This window comes from Hypanus sabinus, chromosome 6 (genome assembly GCF_030144855.1).
Source record: "Hypanus sabinus isolate sHypSab1 chromosome 6, sHypSab1.hap1, whole genome shotgun sequence".
Taxonomy (NCBI): domain Eukaryota; kingdom Metazoa; phylum Chordata; class Chondrichthyes; order Myliobatiformes; family Dasyatidae; genus Hypanus; species Hypanus sabinus.
Genome location: NC_082711.1, coordinates 167415597 through 167430710, shown reverse-complemented (window position 1 = coordinate 167430710; position 15114 = coordinate 167415597). Strand labels below are relative to the sequence as shown.

Sequence of the window (15114 nt, the reverse complement as noted above, 5' to 3'; positions counted from 1 at the left end):
GTTGTGTGTGCTTGTGTGGCCGTTAGACACTATACTGTGCTTAGAGCCAACCGTTGTAAGTAGCATCAGTTGTGTGTGCTTGTGTTCCAAAAGCAATGACTTCTGTCACTGATAGTTGGTGAGGAATAAGTAATTCAGAACAGTTTTGCTCAGCGTGGTTTCCAGCATTCAGGCTTGGATAGGCCAGAAATGGCTGGAAGTGAAAAGGAAACTATTTCGCTACTTTAACGAGCTAGGAACTATGAAGAATTTGAAGGTGTTGACAAACATCTTGAATGTTACTTTTGGTCCCTGTGGCTCCTTGCATGTGACAACAGCCACACCCTGGTGCACTGCTTTGACAGGCAGGCTAAACCAGTTGAGGGCAGCTGGTGGATCTCATACCCCTGTGAGATAAGAAAATGCCCGTCCTAGCATGCAAAGTCAGTTTTGATGGACTTGGGTGGATGAGAGGTAGCAAAATAGTTTCCTTTTTACTTCCAGCCATTTCTGGCCTATCCAAGCCTCAATGCTGGAAACCACACTGAGCAAAACTGTTCTGAATTGCTTATTCCTCACCAACTATCAGTGAGATCCAATGCCCAGAAAGGCGGATCTACATTGCTCTGGAGAGAGCAAAGGCCATAATGAGGCCTTGATCATCCACTGCAACCAAGGAAGTCTCCTGTTGCGATGTCTACTCATCCCATTAGACATAGAAATCCAATGTCAAGAGTGGAACTGCCCCAGAGCAACGGCTTTTCTTCTTTACAAACACTACCGCACAAGTTTTCTGTCGTTGTTGGATATGGTGGACAACCATCAGTTAAATGGTAGTTGTCTTCTTCTTATATCTTTTTAACTATTCCCATGAAACTTTAGTTAATTGGGGCACCCACTTAATTGGTCCAAAATGTACTGGTCCCGATGTGTCCCAATTATCTAGAAACCACTGTAAATGGAAATACAGAAAGATTTGAATGTTCCTGGAGCAAGGTTTAAAGAGGCCTTAACCTTATTTGACTGGTTTAGATAATAGGAATGGTTCCATTGCAACATAAAAGATTGAGAGGTATTGATGAGGGAATTGAGAAGATAACAGCCAGAGAGTGTAGAACCAGGGTCTCAGGATAAGGAGGCTGTGCATCTTGGACTGAGATCAGTGGAAAGATTTCCAGTTAGAATTTCCAGCTGGAAATCTTTGGCAGTCTCTGTAGATGCTCAGAAACTGTATCAATGGTCAACTGTGAAACACTTTTAAATACTTTTGGGGTCCAAGGGATATTTTCTGTGGTTCATAGACAGAAAATCAGCATATTAAATAACAGTGCAGGCATAGAATCCATGTGGCCCTCACTTTGTTTCACTTGTGTCTAATTTTGTTTCCCATTTTCTTGCAAGAAGAATCTGACATCAAGAGTGCATAATGAAAGAGAAAGTCATCTCTGTCCCACTTATTTAATGTAAATCACACTGAAATTAACTGATTATTCAGCAAAAAAACTCCTTTCATGTTAAAAAAAAGCCTCCTAGGTCACAGGACTCCCATGCAGAGTAACAGATTGCTATCACTGTTTCTGCTTCAGAGAACATTGATAAACCATATAACAAAATCACAAAGCTGGTTTTTCTTCTGATGATTTTTTTAAAAAAGTACGCAAATTTCAAATACCAGAAACTGGAGTTCAAACCAGTAATATATGCTGTGTTTGGGTGACCTACAGTATTTGATTTCTGGCTCATCAGTAGGTTTGACCCTCAAATCTGATTAAGATACTATCTTTTCATTTCCAGGAATTTTTTATTCTCCATTTACTGTTTAGAGTTTTGAAAATGGGCACTGTTAGAATTTGAATTAGATTCTATTCTTGGAAATTGCATTTTTACCAGGGGCTCAATCATGAGGCTGTTGATTATGTTTGATTCTACAAGACAGCTAGCAGATTGAGTCAGATTTGTCTTTAGTTGACTGGCAATGTATTCACAATGTTGAGGCCACTGGTCTCTGCAGCTGAGAGGAGCTATTACTGATATACATAATTCTTGGAGTACTCTGCAGAGTTTCTTCTAACTGGAATCTGAAAATCAGGGGCATGCCAGTTAGAATACAACAAAGTGCTTTTTATTCAGAGAGTTGAGAATATTTGTAATCTAACTCAAGGAGCAGTGAATGCTCAATGGAGCTTACTCATGGCTTAGAGCAATAAATTTTCTGCAGGGGTAACGAGAAGACAGGTAATTGGAGCTGATTCCACAGCCAGATCAGCCATGATCTTATTGAATGGCAGAGCAAACTCAATAGACTAGATGGCTTGCTGCTGCTCCTATTTGAGACAATAAGACATAGCTGAATTAGGCCATTTGGCCCATCCAATCTGTTCCACCATTCCATCATGACTGATTTATCTCAACCTTTTTTCTTGTCTGTTCAACCATATCCTATGATGCCCTTGATAATCAAGAATCTTCAGCCTCTGCTTTAAATGTACTGATGACTTGGCATCAATCATCTGTGGCAGTTCCACAGATTCACCACTCTTCTCATTCTCTGCTGTAAAAGGACATCCTTGCAGTTATGTAAGAAGGGTGAAGTTTGCAACAGTGTCTAGGGCTTGCTACTGTTCATATTATGTTACAATGCTTTGCAGTGTAGGAGGAGAGCTAATTCTACATTTCAAAGCAAGAGGCCATCAGGATTAAACCTGACGGTGAGCGACATGCTTGCGATTTGCTTGCTCAGCAGCAAGTAGGTCTGAGTGCCTCCTTTGACATCTCACACGAGGTCTCCGTCAACCTGCATCAGAGCAGTGAACCCACTGCATTGCCCAAAGCTTTACCAATCTGCATGGGCCAAGGACAGTGCAGAACCAGGTCATTACCTTAGTCAACAAGGTACGAAGGTGTTGACTATAGGCTTGGTGTTCTTAGACTGACGAGAAAGGTTTGCATTTACACACACACTCCCTGCCCCTAAAGAGTCTCAGAGCCTCTCAACGTGGCCACCAGTTTACAATTAGTAGAAATTGTCTTTGTAACCTTAGACAGAAGAGGTACTGCAAATGCTGGTAATCTAGCGTAATACACGCAATGTGCTGGAGGAACTCAGCGGGTCAGGCAGCATCTATGAATGAGAAGAAACAGTTGATGATTTGGGCTGACACCCTTCATCAGGACTTTGTAGTTTTTCTTTGGAACCAAAAACAGCAAATGATGAAAGCTCTCAGCAAGCCTTTGACCTTAAATGTGAGCTTTAGTTCAGCTGAGTATTTTCAGCATTTTGTTTTTCTGTTAGATTCCTAGCAACCAGTTTTTAAGTGTTTTCTATAGAGGGAGAGTCTAGGACCAAAGGACACACCCTCAAGATAGGATGTCCCTTTTGAACAGATAGGAGGAGGAATTTCTTTAGCCAGAGGGTGATGAATCTATGGAGGTTTTAATTTGTTGTTTACACTGGCTGAGTGCCATATGTCCAGGGCACAATAATGAACCAGAGCTTTGGGATCGTATAGCTCTACCAGAAAGAAGATTAGGGCTTTGGTTTAATAAGAGCATAAGACATAGGAGAAGAATTAGGCCATTTGGTCCATCGAGTCTGATTTAATCATGTTATCCCTCTCAACCCTACTCTCTTGCCTTCCCGCATATTCATTAACACCCTTACTAATTAGTAACTTATCCTCCTCTGCTTTAAATATAGCCAATGGCTTGACCTCCACAGCTGGCTGTGGCTATGAATTCCACAGTTTCACCACCCTCTGGGTAAATAAATTCTTCTATCTGTTCTAAAGGGAACATCCTATTCTAAGGCTCCACTTTTTGGTCCTGTACTCTCCCACTAATGGAAGCATCCTCTCCACGTCCACTCTGTCTAGGCCTTTCAATATTTGTTATTTTTCAATGAGTCACCCCTCATTCTTGTAAACTCCAGGTGCAGAGCCATCAAACAAATGTTCCTCGTAGATTAACAGTTTAATTCCTGGGATCATTCTCATGAACCTCCGCTTGGATCCTCTCCAATTCGTTCTTAGATATGAGATCCAAAACTGCTCACAATACTCAGAATGTGGCCTGACCTATGCTGTATAACACCTCACTACATCATTATCTTTATATTCTTATTTCATATGGAGTGCAGGTTTTTTTCAGCACTGAGGGAGAACCAGCCCTGATCTTTGTGCTCAGTTCTCTGGAGAGAGACTAGAACCCACAGCCTTGTGATCTAGAGCAGAACACTTCACTGAACTGCTTCTTCATCGGGTTAGGAGGTTTGCATTCCTTAATGGACAATGGAGACGATGAGGAATTTCTTTACCAGAGGGTGGTGTGGAATTCATTGCCACAGGTGGCTGTGGAGACCAGGTCATTAAGTGTAATTAAGGTAGAGCTTCATAGGTTTTTGATTAGTCGGGGGCAGGGTGAAAGATTACAGGCAGAAAGCAGCAGAATGGGATTGAGAGGGAAAATGGATCAGCCATGATGAAATGTTGGAGCAGACCTGATGTGCCAAATGGCCTAATTCTGTTCCTATATCTTATGATTCTATGGCCATAATCCACACTGATTGTCAAGTTTGTGGATACTGGAGGATCTAAGGTTGGCCATTTTAGTCAAAACCCACTATCTGGAAAGCTTCAGGAAAGTATAACCACTTGGGGATGATGGTGGATGTCAGCTGGTGCCTGGAGAGTTGATGAGCTGGTATGTGTGAGAGAGGGAGGCAGATATGCAAGAGCGCAAACCTCTACCCCTTTCAACCATGTCCAGGTACAACCCACTCATAAATGGCTAATTGGGAAATCCTAAGGCAAGACACCCCCTTTGGTCCACAAACCATAAGAAATGGGAGCAGAATTAGGCCATTTGGCCCATCAAATTTGCTCCAACCATGCAGCTAGAAAATTCCCACTTCATGATTTCATGAGACATGAACAACATTTGGAATAGTGCAGCTCTGAGATTGACATATGATTGCTGAAATCCGTTCAGTTTATCACAGAGAAGATCAGATATTCCATCTTATTACCAAAAGGCGGCCCTCTCAATCCAAATTTCTAGTCAACCAAATAAATGTAATAATTATCTGAATTACTCCCTCAGGCTATGTACTTGGAGTTGTTTGACATATATTCTCCAACTATAGTTAACTTTTCCAACAGGTACATCCTGAAACACTTGGCAAAGGACATCAAACATCAACTGTTTATTCTTCTCAGATACTGCCTGACTTGCTGGGTTCCTCCAGCATTATGTGGGTATTGCTCAAGAGTTCCAGCATTTGTAGAATCTGTTAATTAACACATTTTCCTTTTGAATTAATATTCCTTTTGTTCTATTTGTTCTGCAATTACCCCTATAACTTGGCAGTCATCTTTATGTGTTGTCCACAGCCATGGTTGCTCTCTACGTAAGTGGTTTGCCACTGCCTTCTTCTGGACAATGTCTTTACATGACGGGTGATCCCAGCCATTATCAATACTCCTCAGAGATAGTCTGCCTGGCCTCACTGGTCACATAACCAGGACTTGAGATAAACACCAGGTGCTCATACAACCATCACCACCTGCTGCCGTGGCTTTGCGTGACCCTGATCGGGGATGAAGCAGGTGCTACACCTTGCCCAAGGATGACCTGCAGACTAACGGAGGGACTAACCTTACACCTCCTTCTATAGAGACGTATCTCCACCCCACTACCCAGTAGGGGGAATAAAATGACCAATAAGACCACATGAAAGATTTTTGGGCATCTGACTCGGAGCATATACTCCTATTGGGGCACACCTTTTGAAGGTGGTATTTTGCTTTATCCTTTTTAATCTTTCTGTAGAGATAAAATTGCTAAATATAGCTGCAATAGATGTTTTCATATGAAGAAAGTATAGAAATTCAATTACAGTGCAGTAACTACAGTATCAAAGCCAGCATTTACAAATTTTGGTACCACAGTCAACAAAACTGTGGGCAAGAACTTCTAGATATATACCTTGTTAATGCTGAAAGAGCTTATCATTGAGCCTGTATTCATAATTGATATGAAGGACACTGGCCAATTCCAGTGAAGACCAGTGGGCAGATGACTTATTAGATGTGTTAACCCTTTGCTGAACTGAGATTTCTTCTTCAACCCTTTGTTTTAAGATTATGGGTATTTCTGGTGAAGTCAGATCATTAGTATACCCCCCTTAACATCAAGCCTCCAAACTTGTCACAGGGTTTGGAGGCTTGCATGCTTCAATGACCCAGAGTGCTATGTTGGCTGGAGTCAGGGCCTTGTGCTTTGGTTCTTGGGAGGGTCACCCATGACAAACAGGTCAAAGGGTAGAGGCCAGACTAAGAGTGGTCCACCGGTCCTCCAGGTTCAGGGGTTCAGCTTAAGGCTAACCACTCTAACTCATCAAAAAACAATTGTTATGGGAACAACAATGAAGAATCCTTCAATATCTGTATACAAATATGGACAGACAGAGATAGAGGACCTTCATTATTGCCGTAAATGGCTGCCAGCGGCATAAATGGGCAATAAGTTAACATCAGGTTTTCGTGGTTAGACATTAAAACAGCAATCAGAACATTTACTGGGCTCTCCGTGAATCCGTCAATAACAAACACATAAAAACCAATGGATTCCCTGCCATCTTCATTGCTAGCCTTATGGGGCTAGAAGACATTCTAAAGTTGTACTGATGCTGATAATGGGGTTCAACTCCTGAAAAATAAACCAATTAGGATGAATAGTTATCAGTGAAGTAGTTTCTGATTGGTTTAAATTTTATTAGCTTTCCAAAAGTAAAGTTTGATTTTGACGGAAGATTAACCCATTATATTGTATAGTGGATCTTGTGATGCTTATGTGTGAATGACAAGTTGGTAAAGTGCATTGCGAATTAACCTACGTCTTTTTAAGGTCATAACATTTATGGATCAGGGAGTGGATTATAATCTGTTCATGACTAGAAAATAACTGCAGGGCCAAGATCAGAAACAGAGAGGGATGTATGTTAAGATTGTCTAGCGCGCGAAGCTATCTGTAATATCTGAGGTTTGACCTCAGATAGATAATTGCAGAGAATAGATGCAAATTTATCTGACTAAAGGATCTCCTACACCCCTACTTGTGGGAAATCAGTTGCACTAATTTGGAAGGATGCCAACGTTGTTCTTCCAGCAAAGCTGTTCATGTTGTTCCCTTTTAAGGCTTTTTTAAAGCCTAGCTGGTGTTAACTAAAACACCAGGTGAGTCCTTCTGCAGCTCAGTTCAACAGTGGAGAGATTGTGCATTTGGTGCGTTTTGTTGCTCGTCTCTGTAAGCTCCACATAATTGTTTTCTTTAACTGATTTGCAGTTTTTCAAGTGTGTCCGCGATTTCCAACATAATTCTATCTGCAGCACAACATCGAGGAGTGCATGTATTTAGAGCTTTTTGTAACGCAGATATGATTTTAAATCAACTTTTTGATAATTTGATATTTCAAATATTTATTACAAAGTGGAGTCACCTGCTGATTTGGTTTAATAAATCATGGTGATTCAGTTTCCTGTCTTTTAACAGGAGGCTCTGCAGTACTTGTCAGGTTTCTGTTTGAGAGGCTGCTCTTCTCTCCTATTGTTTGACCCAAGATAGCTAGGTCTGAGATTAATAGACTGTTTTATGTAAAACAAAAACCAGACTGCGAGGGTGACGAACATTCACTCCACCACTGTCGGCCGAAGATGTGAGGTTTCCTGAAACTTCACCCAAATGGGCTGGGGGCGTCTCTGAAACGAGGCGCCATGTCAATGCTGTCGACCTTGGGGAGGACCCCCTCTCCCTCACCCCCTTTTGCAGAGGGTGGGCACCCGCAGTCCCGTCACTTCTGCACGTCTTCGCCATTGCTTTCCTCGTCGGTGAGCGGGATCTCTGTCTCAGCCGGTGGCCCCAGGAGGTCAGAGCACGTCAAGCCACCCTGGGTCACAGTTCTGCCGTGGGCATGTGCTGTCCCAGGTCCGCTGCCACTGGCATGCCTGCAGTGCTGGCTTTCCGCAGCCGGCTGCCCCTGTCGCTGGGCATGCTTCCGTTTGGCCTGGAGGAAGAGAGCAGGGTCGGGCATGGGATCCCATCTGGAAAGGGTCCTCGGCTGGGTGGAGTCCCTGCCTGCTGCTTTGTCGCTGCAGCCGATGCCGGTGGCTCTGCATTGGGGTCTGTGGCTCCTCCGCAGGGCGACCGAGGTGTAAACCGGAGAGGCGGGGATCGCCTCGTCAGGTGGCTTGCCCGAAGGTCGGTCTGCCTGCCTGGAGCCGCTCAGCCTCTGCCTCATGCTCTGTAGCTGGAGGGACAGCTGCGCCGCTGCCTCCGACTGCTTCTGCAGCTCCACGTTCAGCACGGCCATCCTGTGGCTCCGCCTCTTCAGCTCCTCCAGGAAGAGCCTCTCCCTCCTCCGCATGCTCTCCTCCAGCGCCGAGATAAGGGCCTCCTTGCGGCGGAGCTCCCTCCTGAGCACCGCATTCTGCAGCTCCTTCTCCCTGAGCTGGGCCTCGATGGGTGCACAGTCCAGCCGTGGCTCACACTCATCTGCAAGGAAGAAAGGGAAAGTTAATACCAAGTGCGCAAATGACCATAGGATACAGGAGCAGCCCATCTAGTCAGTTTTAGCATTCAATCATGGCTGATTTACTTTTCAATCCCATTTTCCTGCCTTCCCTCTAACCAACAGCTATCAGGTTCGGTCTTAAATACACAAAGTGACTTGGCCTCCACAGCCTCTGTGGCAATGAATTCTACAGATTCACTACCGGAAGAAATTTCTCCTCATCTTAGTTCTAAAGGGATGCCCCTTTATTCTGAGGGTGTGGCGTCAGACCCAAGACTCTCCTAGTGTAAACACGCTTTCCACCTCCACTCTATCTAGGTCTTTCAGTATTTGGTATATTACACTTTTTCGCTGTGGAGTTGTGTCCACTTGCAGAGTTATAGACTTCCGCTCTGGTTCTCTCTGTTCATACAGACATAGGACAAGGAAACAGCCCCTTTGGCCCAACTGGCCCATGGAGGCTAACCTAGTCCCATTTTTTTGCATTTGGTCCATATCAGTCCAAAAATTTCCTAACCATATACCTATCCAATCTCTCTGTACATCAGTGTTCCTAGAACCCCTGGCATTTCCTTTAAATACCCTTTCAGAATTTGGCTTCCCAAAACTACATCACCTGGTACTTGAATAGACCAGTTTCATTTGTTGCTGCTTCATCCAGCTTTCCAGCAGATCTAGGTCCCACTGTGTCCTAAGACAACCTTGTTCCTTAACTAGAGCTCCACCAATTTCCATGTTGTCTGCAAATGTACTAATCAGACCACCCATATTCTCATGCAAGTAATTTATAGTAGCATGCAAAAGTTTGGGTACCTCTGGTCAAAATTTCTGTTAAGTGAGTAGAAGATGAACTGATCTCCAAAAGTCTTGAAGTTAAAGATGAAACATTTTTTCAACATTTTAAGCAAGGTTAGTGTATTATTTTTGTTTTGTGCAATTTTAGAGTGGGAAAAAAAAGGAAAGGAGCACCATGCTAAAGTTTGGACACCCCAACAGATTTGAGTTCTCAGGCCTCAGACCTTAATTAGCTTGTTAGGGCTATGGCTTGTTTGCAGTCATTGTTAGGAAAGGCCAGGTGATGCAAATTTCAAAGTTTTATAAATACCCTGACTCCTCAAACCTTGCCCCAACAATCAGCAGCTATGGGCTCCTCTGAGTAGCTGCCTAGCACTCTGAAAGTTAAAATAACTGATGCCCACAAAGCAGGAGAAGGCTGTAAGAAGATAGCAAAGTGGTTTCAGGTAGCCGTTTCCTCAGTTCATAATGTAATTAAGAAATGGCAGTTAACGGGAATGCTGGCAGTCAAGTTGTGGTCTGGAAAACCAAGAAAACTTTCTGAGAGAACTGCTCATAAGATTGCTAGAAAAGCAAATCAAAATCCTCGTTTGACTGCAAAAGACCTTCAGGAAGATATAGCAGGTTCTGTAGCGGTGGTGCACTGTTCTACTGTGCAGAGACACCTGCACAAATATGACCTTCATGGAAGGGTCATCAGAAGAAAACCTTTCCTGCGTCCTCACCACAAAATTCAGCGATAGAAGTTTGCAAAGGAACATCTAAACAAGCCTGATGCATTTTGGAAACAAGTCCTGTGGACTGATGAAGTTAAAATAGAACTTTTTGGCCGCAATGAGCGAAGGTATGTTTGCAGAAAAAAGGGTGCACAATTTCATGAAAAGAACATCTCTCCAAATGCTAAGCATGAGGGTGGATTGATCATGCTTTGGGCCTGTGTTGCAGCCAGTGCATGGGGAACATTTCACTGGTAGAGGGAAGAATGAATTCAATTAAATACTGACAAATTCTGGAAGTAAACATCACACCGTCTGTAAAAAAGCTGAAGATGAAAAGAGGATGGCTTCTACAACAGGATAATGATCCTAAACACACCTCAAAATCCACAATGGAATACCTTAAGAGGCGCAAGCTGAAGGTTTTGCCATGGCCCTCACAGTCCCCTGACCTAAACATCATCGAAAATCTGTGCAGTGATCTCAAAAGAGCAGTGCATGCAAGATGGCCCAAGAATCTCACAGAAGTAGAAGCCTTTTGCAAGGAAGAATGGGTGAAAATCTCCCAAAGAATTGAAAGACTCTTAGCTGGCTACAGAAAGCGTTTACAAGCTGTGATAGTTGCCAAAGGGGGTGTTACTAAGTACTGACCATGCAGGGTGCCCAAACTTTTGCTTCGGGCCCTTTTCCTTTTTTGTTATTTTGAAACAGTAAAAGATGGAAATAAAAAAGTAATCTTGCTTAAAATATTAAAGAAATGTGTCATCTTTAACTTTATGCCTTTTTGGAAATTAGGTCATCTTTTACTCTTACCTATTCACAGTAACATAAAATTTGACCAGGGGTGCCCAAACCTTTGCATGCCACTGTATATATTATTACAAACAACAGAAGTCCCAGCACTAATCCCTGCTGTGCACCATTTGTTACTGGCTTACAGTCAGAAAAACACCCATCCATAATCCTCTGCCTCTTATCACCAAGCAAAATGTTGGACCGAGTTCACAACACTTCTTGGATCCCTTGCACCAACCTGCCCTGCAGGGCTTTATTAAGAGTTACTAAAATCCATGTTTACCACTCTGCCCTCATCAAGTCTTCTATAATGCCTCTTTATATGCCAGACAGAACTGGCACGGGTTTCAGAATGAGGCAATCAATCCACAGCCAACCCACTCACTCCACAGCATTGCAAATGTTTCATTTTCTAGTACTTATCCACTCCCTTGTGGAAAATACTATTTAACTTGCTTCTACTATTTAACAGCTCAGTGGGGGGATGGAAGCACTCTCAGCTTTTCTTGGATTGGGTGGAAACAGTTCTAATGTACTTCAAAAATGCTTAATTTTGAACTCTTCTACTGAACCTTCCTTTCAGCCCAAAATGAAATATGATAGGGTTTTAGAGAGAGGTTGAGGAGGTCTGCATCACAAGACCACCAAGCCGACAAAGGTCCTCCTATTACTTCCACATGGACGTGTGTGTGTGTATATATATATATATATAATATATATATTATACACGAATGTATTTTCTCCACCTGGGCAACTAGGCAACATTTTGAAAACGAAACCAACCCAATCTCTTCAAGGGATGGATCCGAGAAGACTAGGACTCCACAATCCATCGATTCAATGAGTTACTAGTCATATATTCTTTAGCTTAATAAGGTGATTTTTAAACTTCTTGTTTAATAATATTCTTCCCATTAAACTTATTGTTTAATAATATTCTTCCCATTTAATGAGAGACTTGTGTTTCTGCAGATACTGGCAGAATACTTCATGCATTTGCTCAAGATGATAATATTAAGAAAGCTATTATTTCCAGTATTAGGTACAAGACCATAAGACCTAGGAGCAAAATTAAACCATTTGGTCCATCAAGTCTGTGCTGACTTGTTTTCCTATACAACTCCAATCTCCTACCTTCTTCCCGCAAACTTTGACGGTCTTGCCAATCAAGAACCTATCAACCTCTGCTTTAAATATACAAATATATTAATTATTGAAGATTATAATAATGTAGGTTTGGTCCAAAAGATGAGAGCAATGTTATAGTCAGGGGCATGAGAAGATGAGATACATCGATCTTGGGTGATGAATGCCATTTCCCAAAACAACATAAGCATCAACCTCAGGTCAGAATAGTTGCCGAATGAAACTCTGTAACGCATTAATCATCTCAGATGAATTTTCCCTTCCCTCTTCACCACTTATCCCCCATTTCAGTTCTTTTTTTTTGTTTCCTTTTGTTATTTAACAACTGAGTGAATTGACTTTATTACCTACATCCTACATATACATGAGGAGTAAAAATCTTTACATTACATCTCTGTCTAAATGTGCAATATGCAATTTATAGTGATTTATAATAAATAGTATGTACAACAGTATAACATAGAAATACAGTTGTGTCAGCATGAATTAACCAGTCTGATGTTCTGGTGGAAGAAGCTGTCCCGGAGCCTGTTGGTCCTGGCTTTTAGGCTGTGGTACCGTTTCCCGGGTGGCAGTTTGTGGTTGGGGTGACTCGGGTCTCCAATGATCCTTTGGCCCTTTTTACACACCTGTCTTTTTAAATGTCCTGAATAGTGGGAAGTACAGTTCCCATACCAGGCAGTGATGCAGCCAGTCAGGATGCTCTTAATTGTGCTCCTGTAGAAAGTTCTTAGGATTTGGGGGCCCACACCAAACTTCTTCAACCGTCTGAGGTGAAAGAGACACTGTTATGGTACATACAGACCTCATGAGATCCTTGGTGATGTTTTTGTCGAGGAACTTAAAGCTGTTTACCCTCACAACTCCAAATCCATTGATGTCAATAGGGGTTAGCCTGTCTCTATTCCTCCTGTAATCCACAACCAGCTACTTCATTTTTGTGACATTGAGGGAGAGGTTGTTTTCTTGACATCACTGTGTCAGGGTGATGACTTCTTCTCTGTAGGATGCCTCATTATTATTTGAGATTGGCCAATCAGTGTAGTGTTATTGGCAAATTTATTGGCAGATTGGAGCTGCGGGTGGCGACACAGTCATGGGTTTACAGAGAGTAAAGGAGGGGGCTTAGGACACAGCCCTGAGGGGCTCCTGTGTTGAGGGTCAGAGGGGCAGAAGTTAGGGAGCCCACTCTTACACCTGCCAGCGATCTGACAGCAAGTCCAGGATCCAGCTACACAAGACAGGGTGAAGGCCAAGATCTCTGAGCTTCTTGTTGGGCCAGGAGGGAATTATGGTGTTGAATGCTGAACTGTAGTCCAAGAACAGCATTCTCATATAAGCATCCTTCTTCACCAGATATGTAAGGATGGTGTGTAGAGCTGTGGCTATTGCGTCATCTGTCGATTGGTAGGCGAATTGTAGGGGGTCCAGTGTCAGTGGTACTATGTTGCAAATGTAGTCCTTGACCAACCTCTCAAAGCATTTGCTTACTATTGAGGTGAGTGTGGCAGGACGTCAGTCGTTCAGACATGTTACCTCGGTCTTTTTGAGTACAGGAACACTGGCGGATGTTTTGAAGCAGGAGGGCACTCTACACTGGGAGAGGGAGATTAAAAATTTCCCAGTTGTGCCGCGCACACTCTGGATACCCGCCCTGGGATGCTGTCTGGTCCTGCAGCCTTGTGGCTGTCCACCCATTGGGAAAACCTGCGTACTTTGGCCTCAGAGATGACCAGGCTGTCATCTCTGAGGCAGAATGAGGTGTAGTCCTCATTAACAAGACCAGCAGTTCTTGTTCATCCCAGATTCCCTCTGACTGAGAAAGCAGATACGAATTACCCACATTGGTAGGGGTGCATCCCCACATGTCCCAGACTGGGTAAGGACAGCACTCATGAAGGACATGAGTGAACCTGATATGTTGATATAGCAACCAGTAGTCCACAGTCGTCTTTTAGCATATTTATTTAATTTTTGAGTATAAATTCTCCTGCCTCTGGATTTGTGCTTCAGAACTTTAACTGTTAATCCGGTAACTCAACCACAATGCCATCACGTCCATTTAAAAAAGATTGTTCACATGAGCTATAGAGTGGGTGGCGACTCTTCAGACACATTGAATTAATATTTTATGTGATGCAGTGGTGGTAATGGTTAAGTTAATGGATTAGTTAGTATTCAGGGATTAAAACCCATCACAGGAGTGATGTGGAGTGAGACATCTTTGGTTGAATGGGGATTCTCATTGATAGGAGGCGGGCTGCCCCCAGTACATCCTTGGGTGTGCTGGTTGCTAACGCAAACCATACAGTTTACTGAATGTACCCATTAGACATAGAAGTATAATTATGCCATTCGGCCCATCTAGTTTTTGCCACCATCATGGCTGATTTATTATCCCTCTCAACCCCATTTTCCTGCCTTCTCCCTGTAATACTTGATGCCCTTACTAATCAAGAACTTATCAATACCCACTTCAAATATCCCATTTCACACTCAATGTATGTTTTAATATTCATGTGACAAATAAATCTGAATCTGATAGGGGAGCTGGGAGAACCTACTAGGCCAAGCAGCAAAGGGACGATGAATGCTTCGGTTGAGACTGCTTCCCCCTCTGTAGCCACATACATTGTAACATAAAGTGACAATTCCTGTAACATTTGGGCCCAGAAAAATTAAGAATTGCAGGTGAGGACATCATTTTTGCTTAAACGTGGCCCCATTAGACTCTGTGGCTTAGTATTACACCACTTGGAAATTTTATTTATTGACATACAACATGGAATAGGCCCTTCCGGCCCTTTGAGCCAGGCCACCCAGCAACCCCCTGATTTAATCCTAGCCTAATCACAGGACTACTTACAATGGCCAATTAACCTACCAACTAGTACGTCTTTAGACCGTGGGAGGAAACTGGAGCACCCGGAGAAAACTCACACAGTCACGGAGAGAACGTACAAACTCCTTAAAGGCAGCGACGGGAAATGCACCCAAGTTGTCTGTACTCCTGGCTTAATCATGGGACAATTTACAATGACCAATTAACTTACTAACCGGTATGTCTTTGGACTGTGTGTGGAAACCGGAGCTCCTGGAAGAAACCCATACAATCAC

General features: G+C 43.0%; 1 protein-coding gene across 3 annotated transcripts in view; it reads right to left on the bottom strand.

Moving 5' to 3' along the window:
• Positions 1 to 555: 555 nt before the first annotated feature.
• The window catches only part of ccdc92ba (coiled-coil domain containing 92Ba), a 78645-nt gene continuing 64086 nt past the window's right edge, over positions 556 to 15114 (bottom strand). For all 3 annotated transcript variants that reach the window (XM_059973430.1, XM_059973432.1, XM_059973431.1), the window contains one exon: positions 556 to 8526. In XM_059973430.1, coding sequence (XP_059829413.1) covers positions 7826 to 8526 — 701 coding nt within the window. In that variant the 3' untranslated portion in view covers positions 556 to 7825. The remainder of the gene's footprint in view (positions 8527 to 15114) is intronic.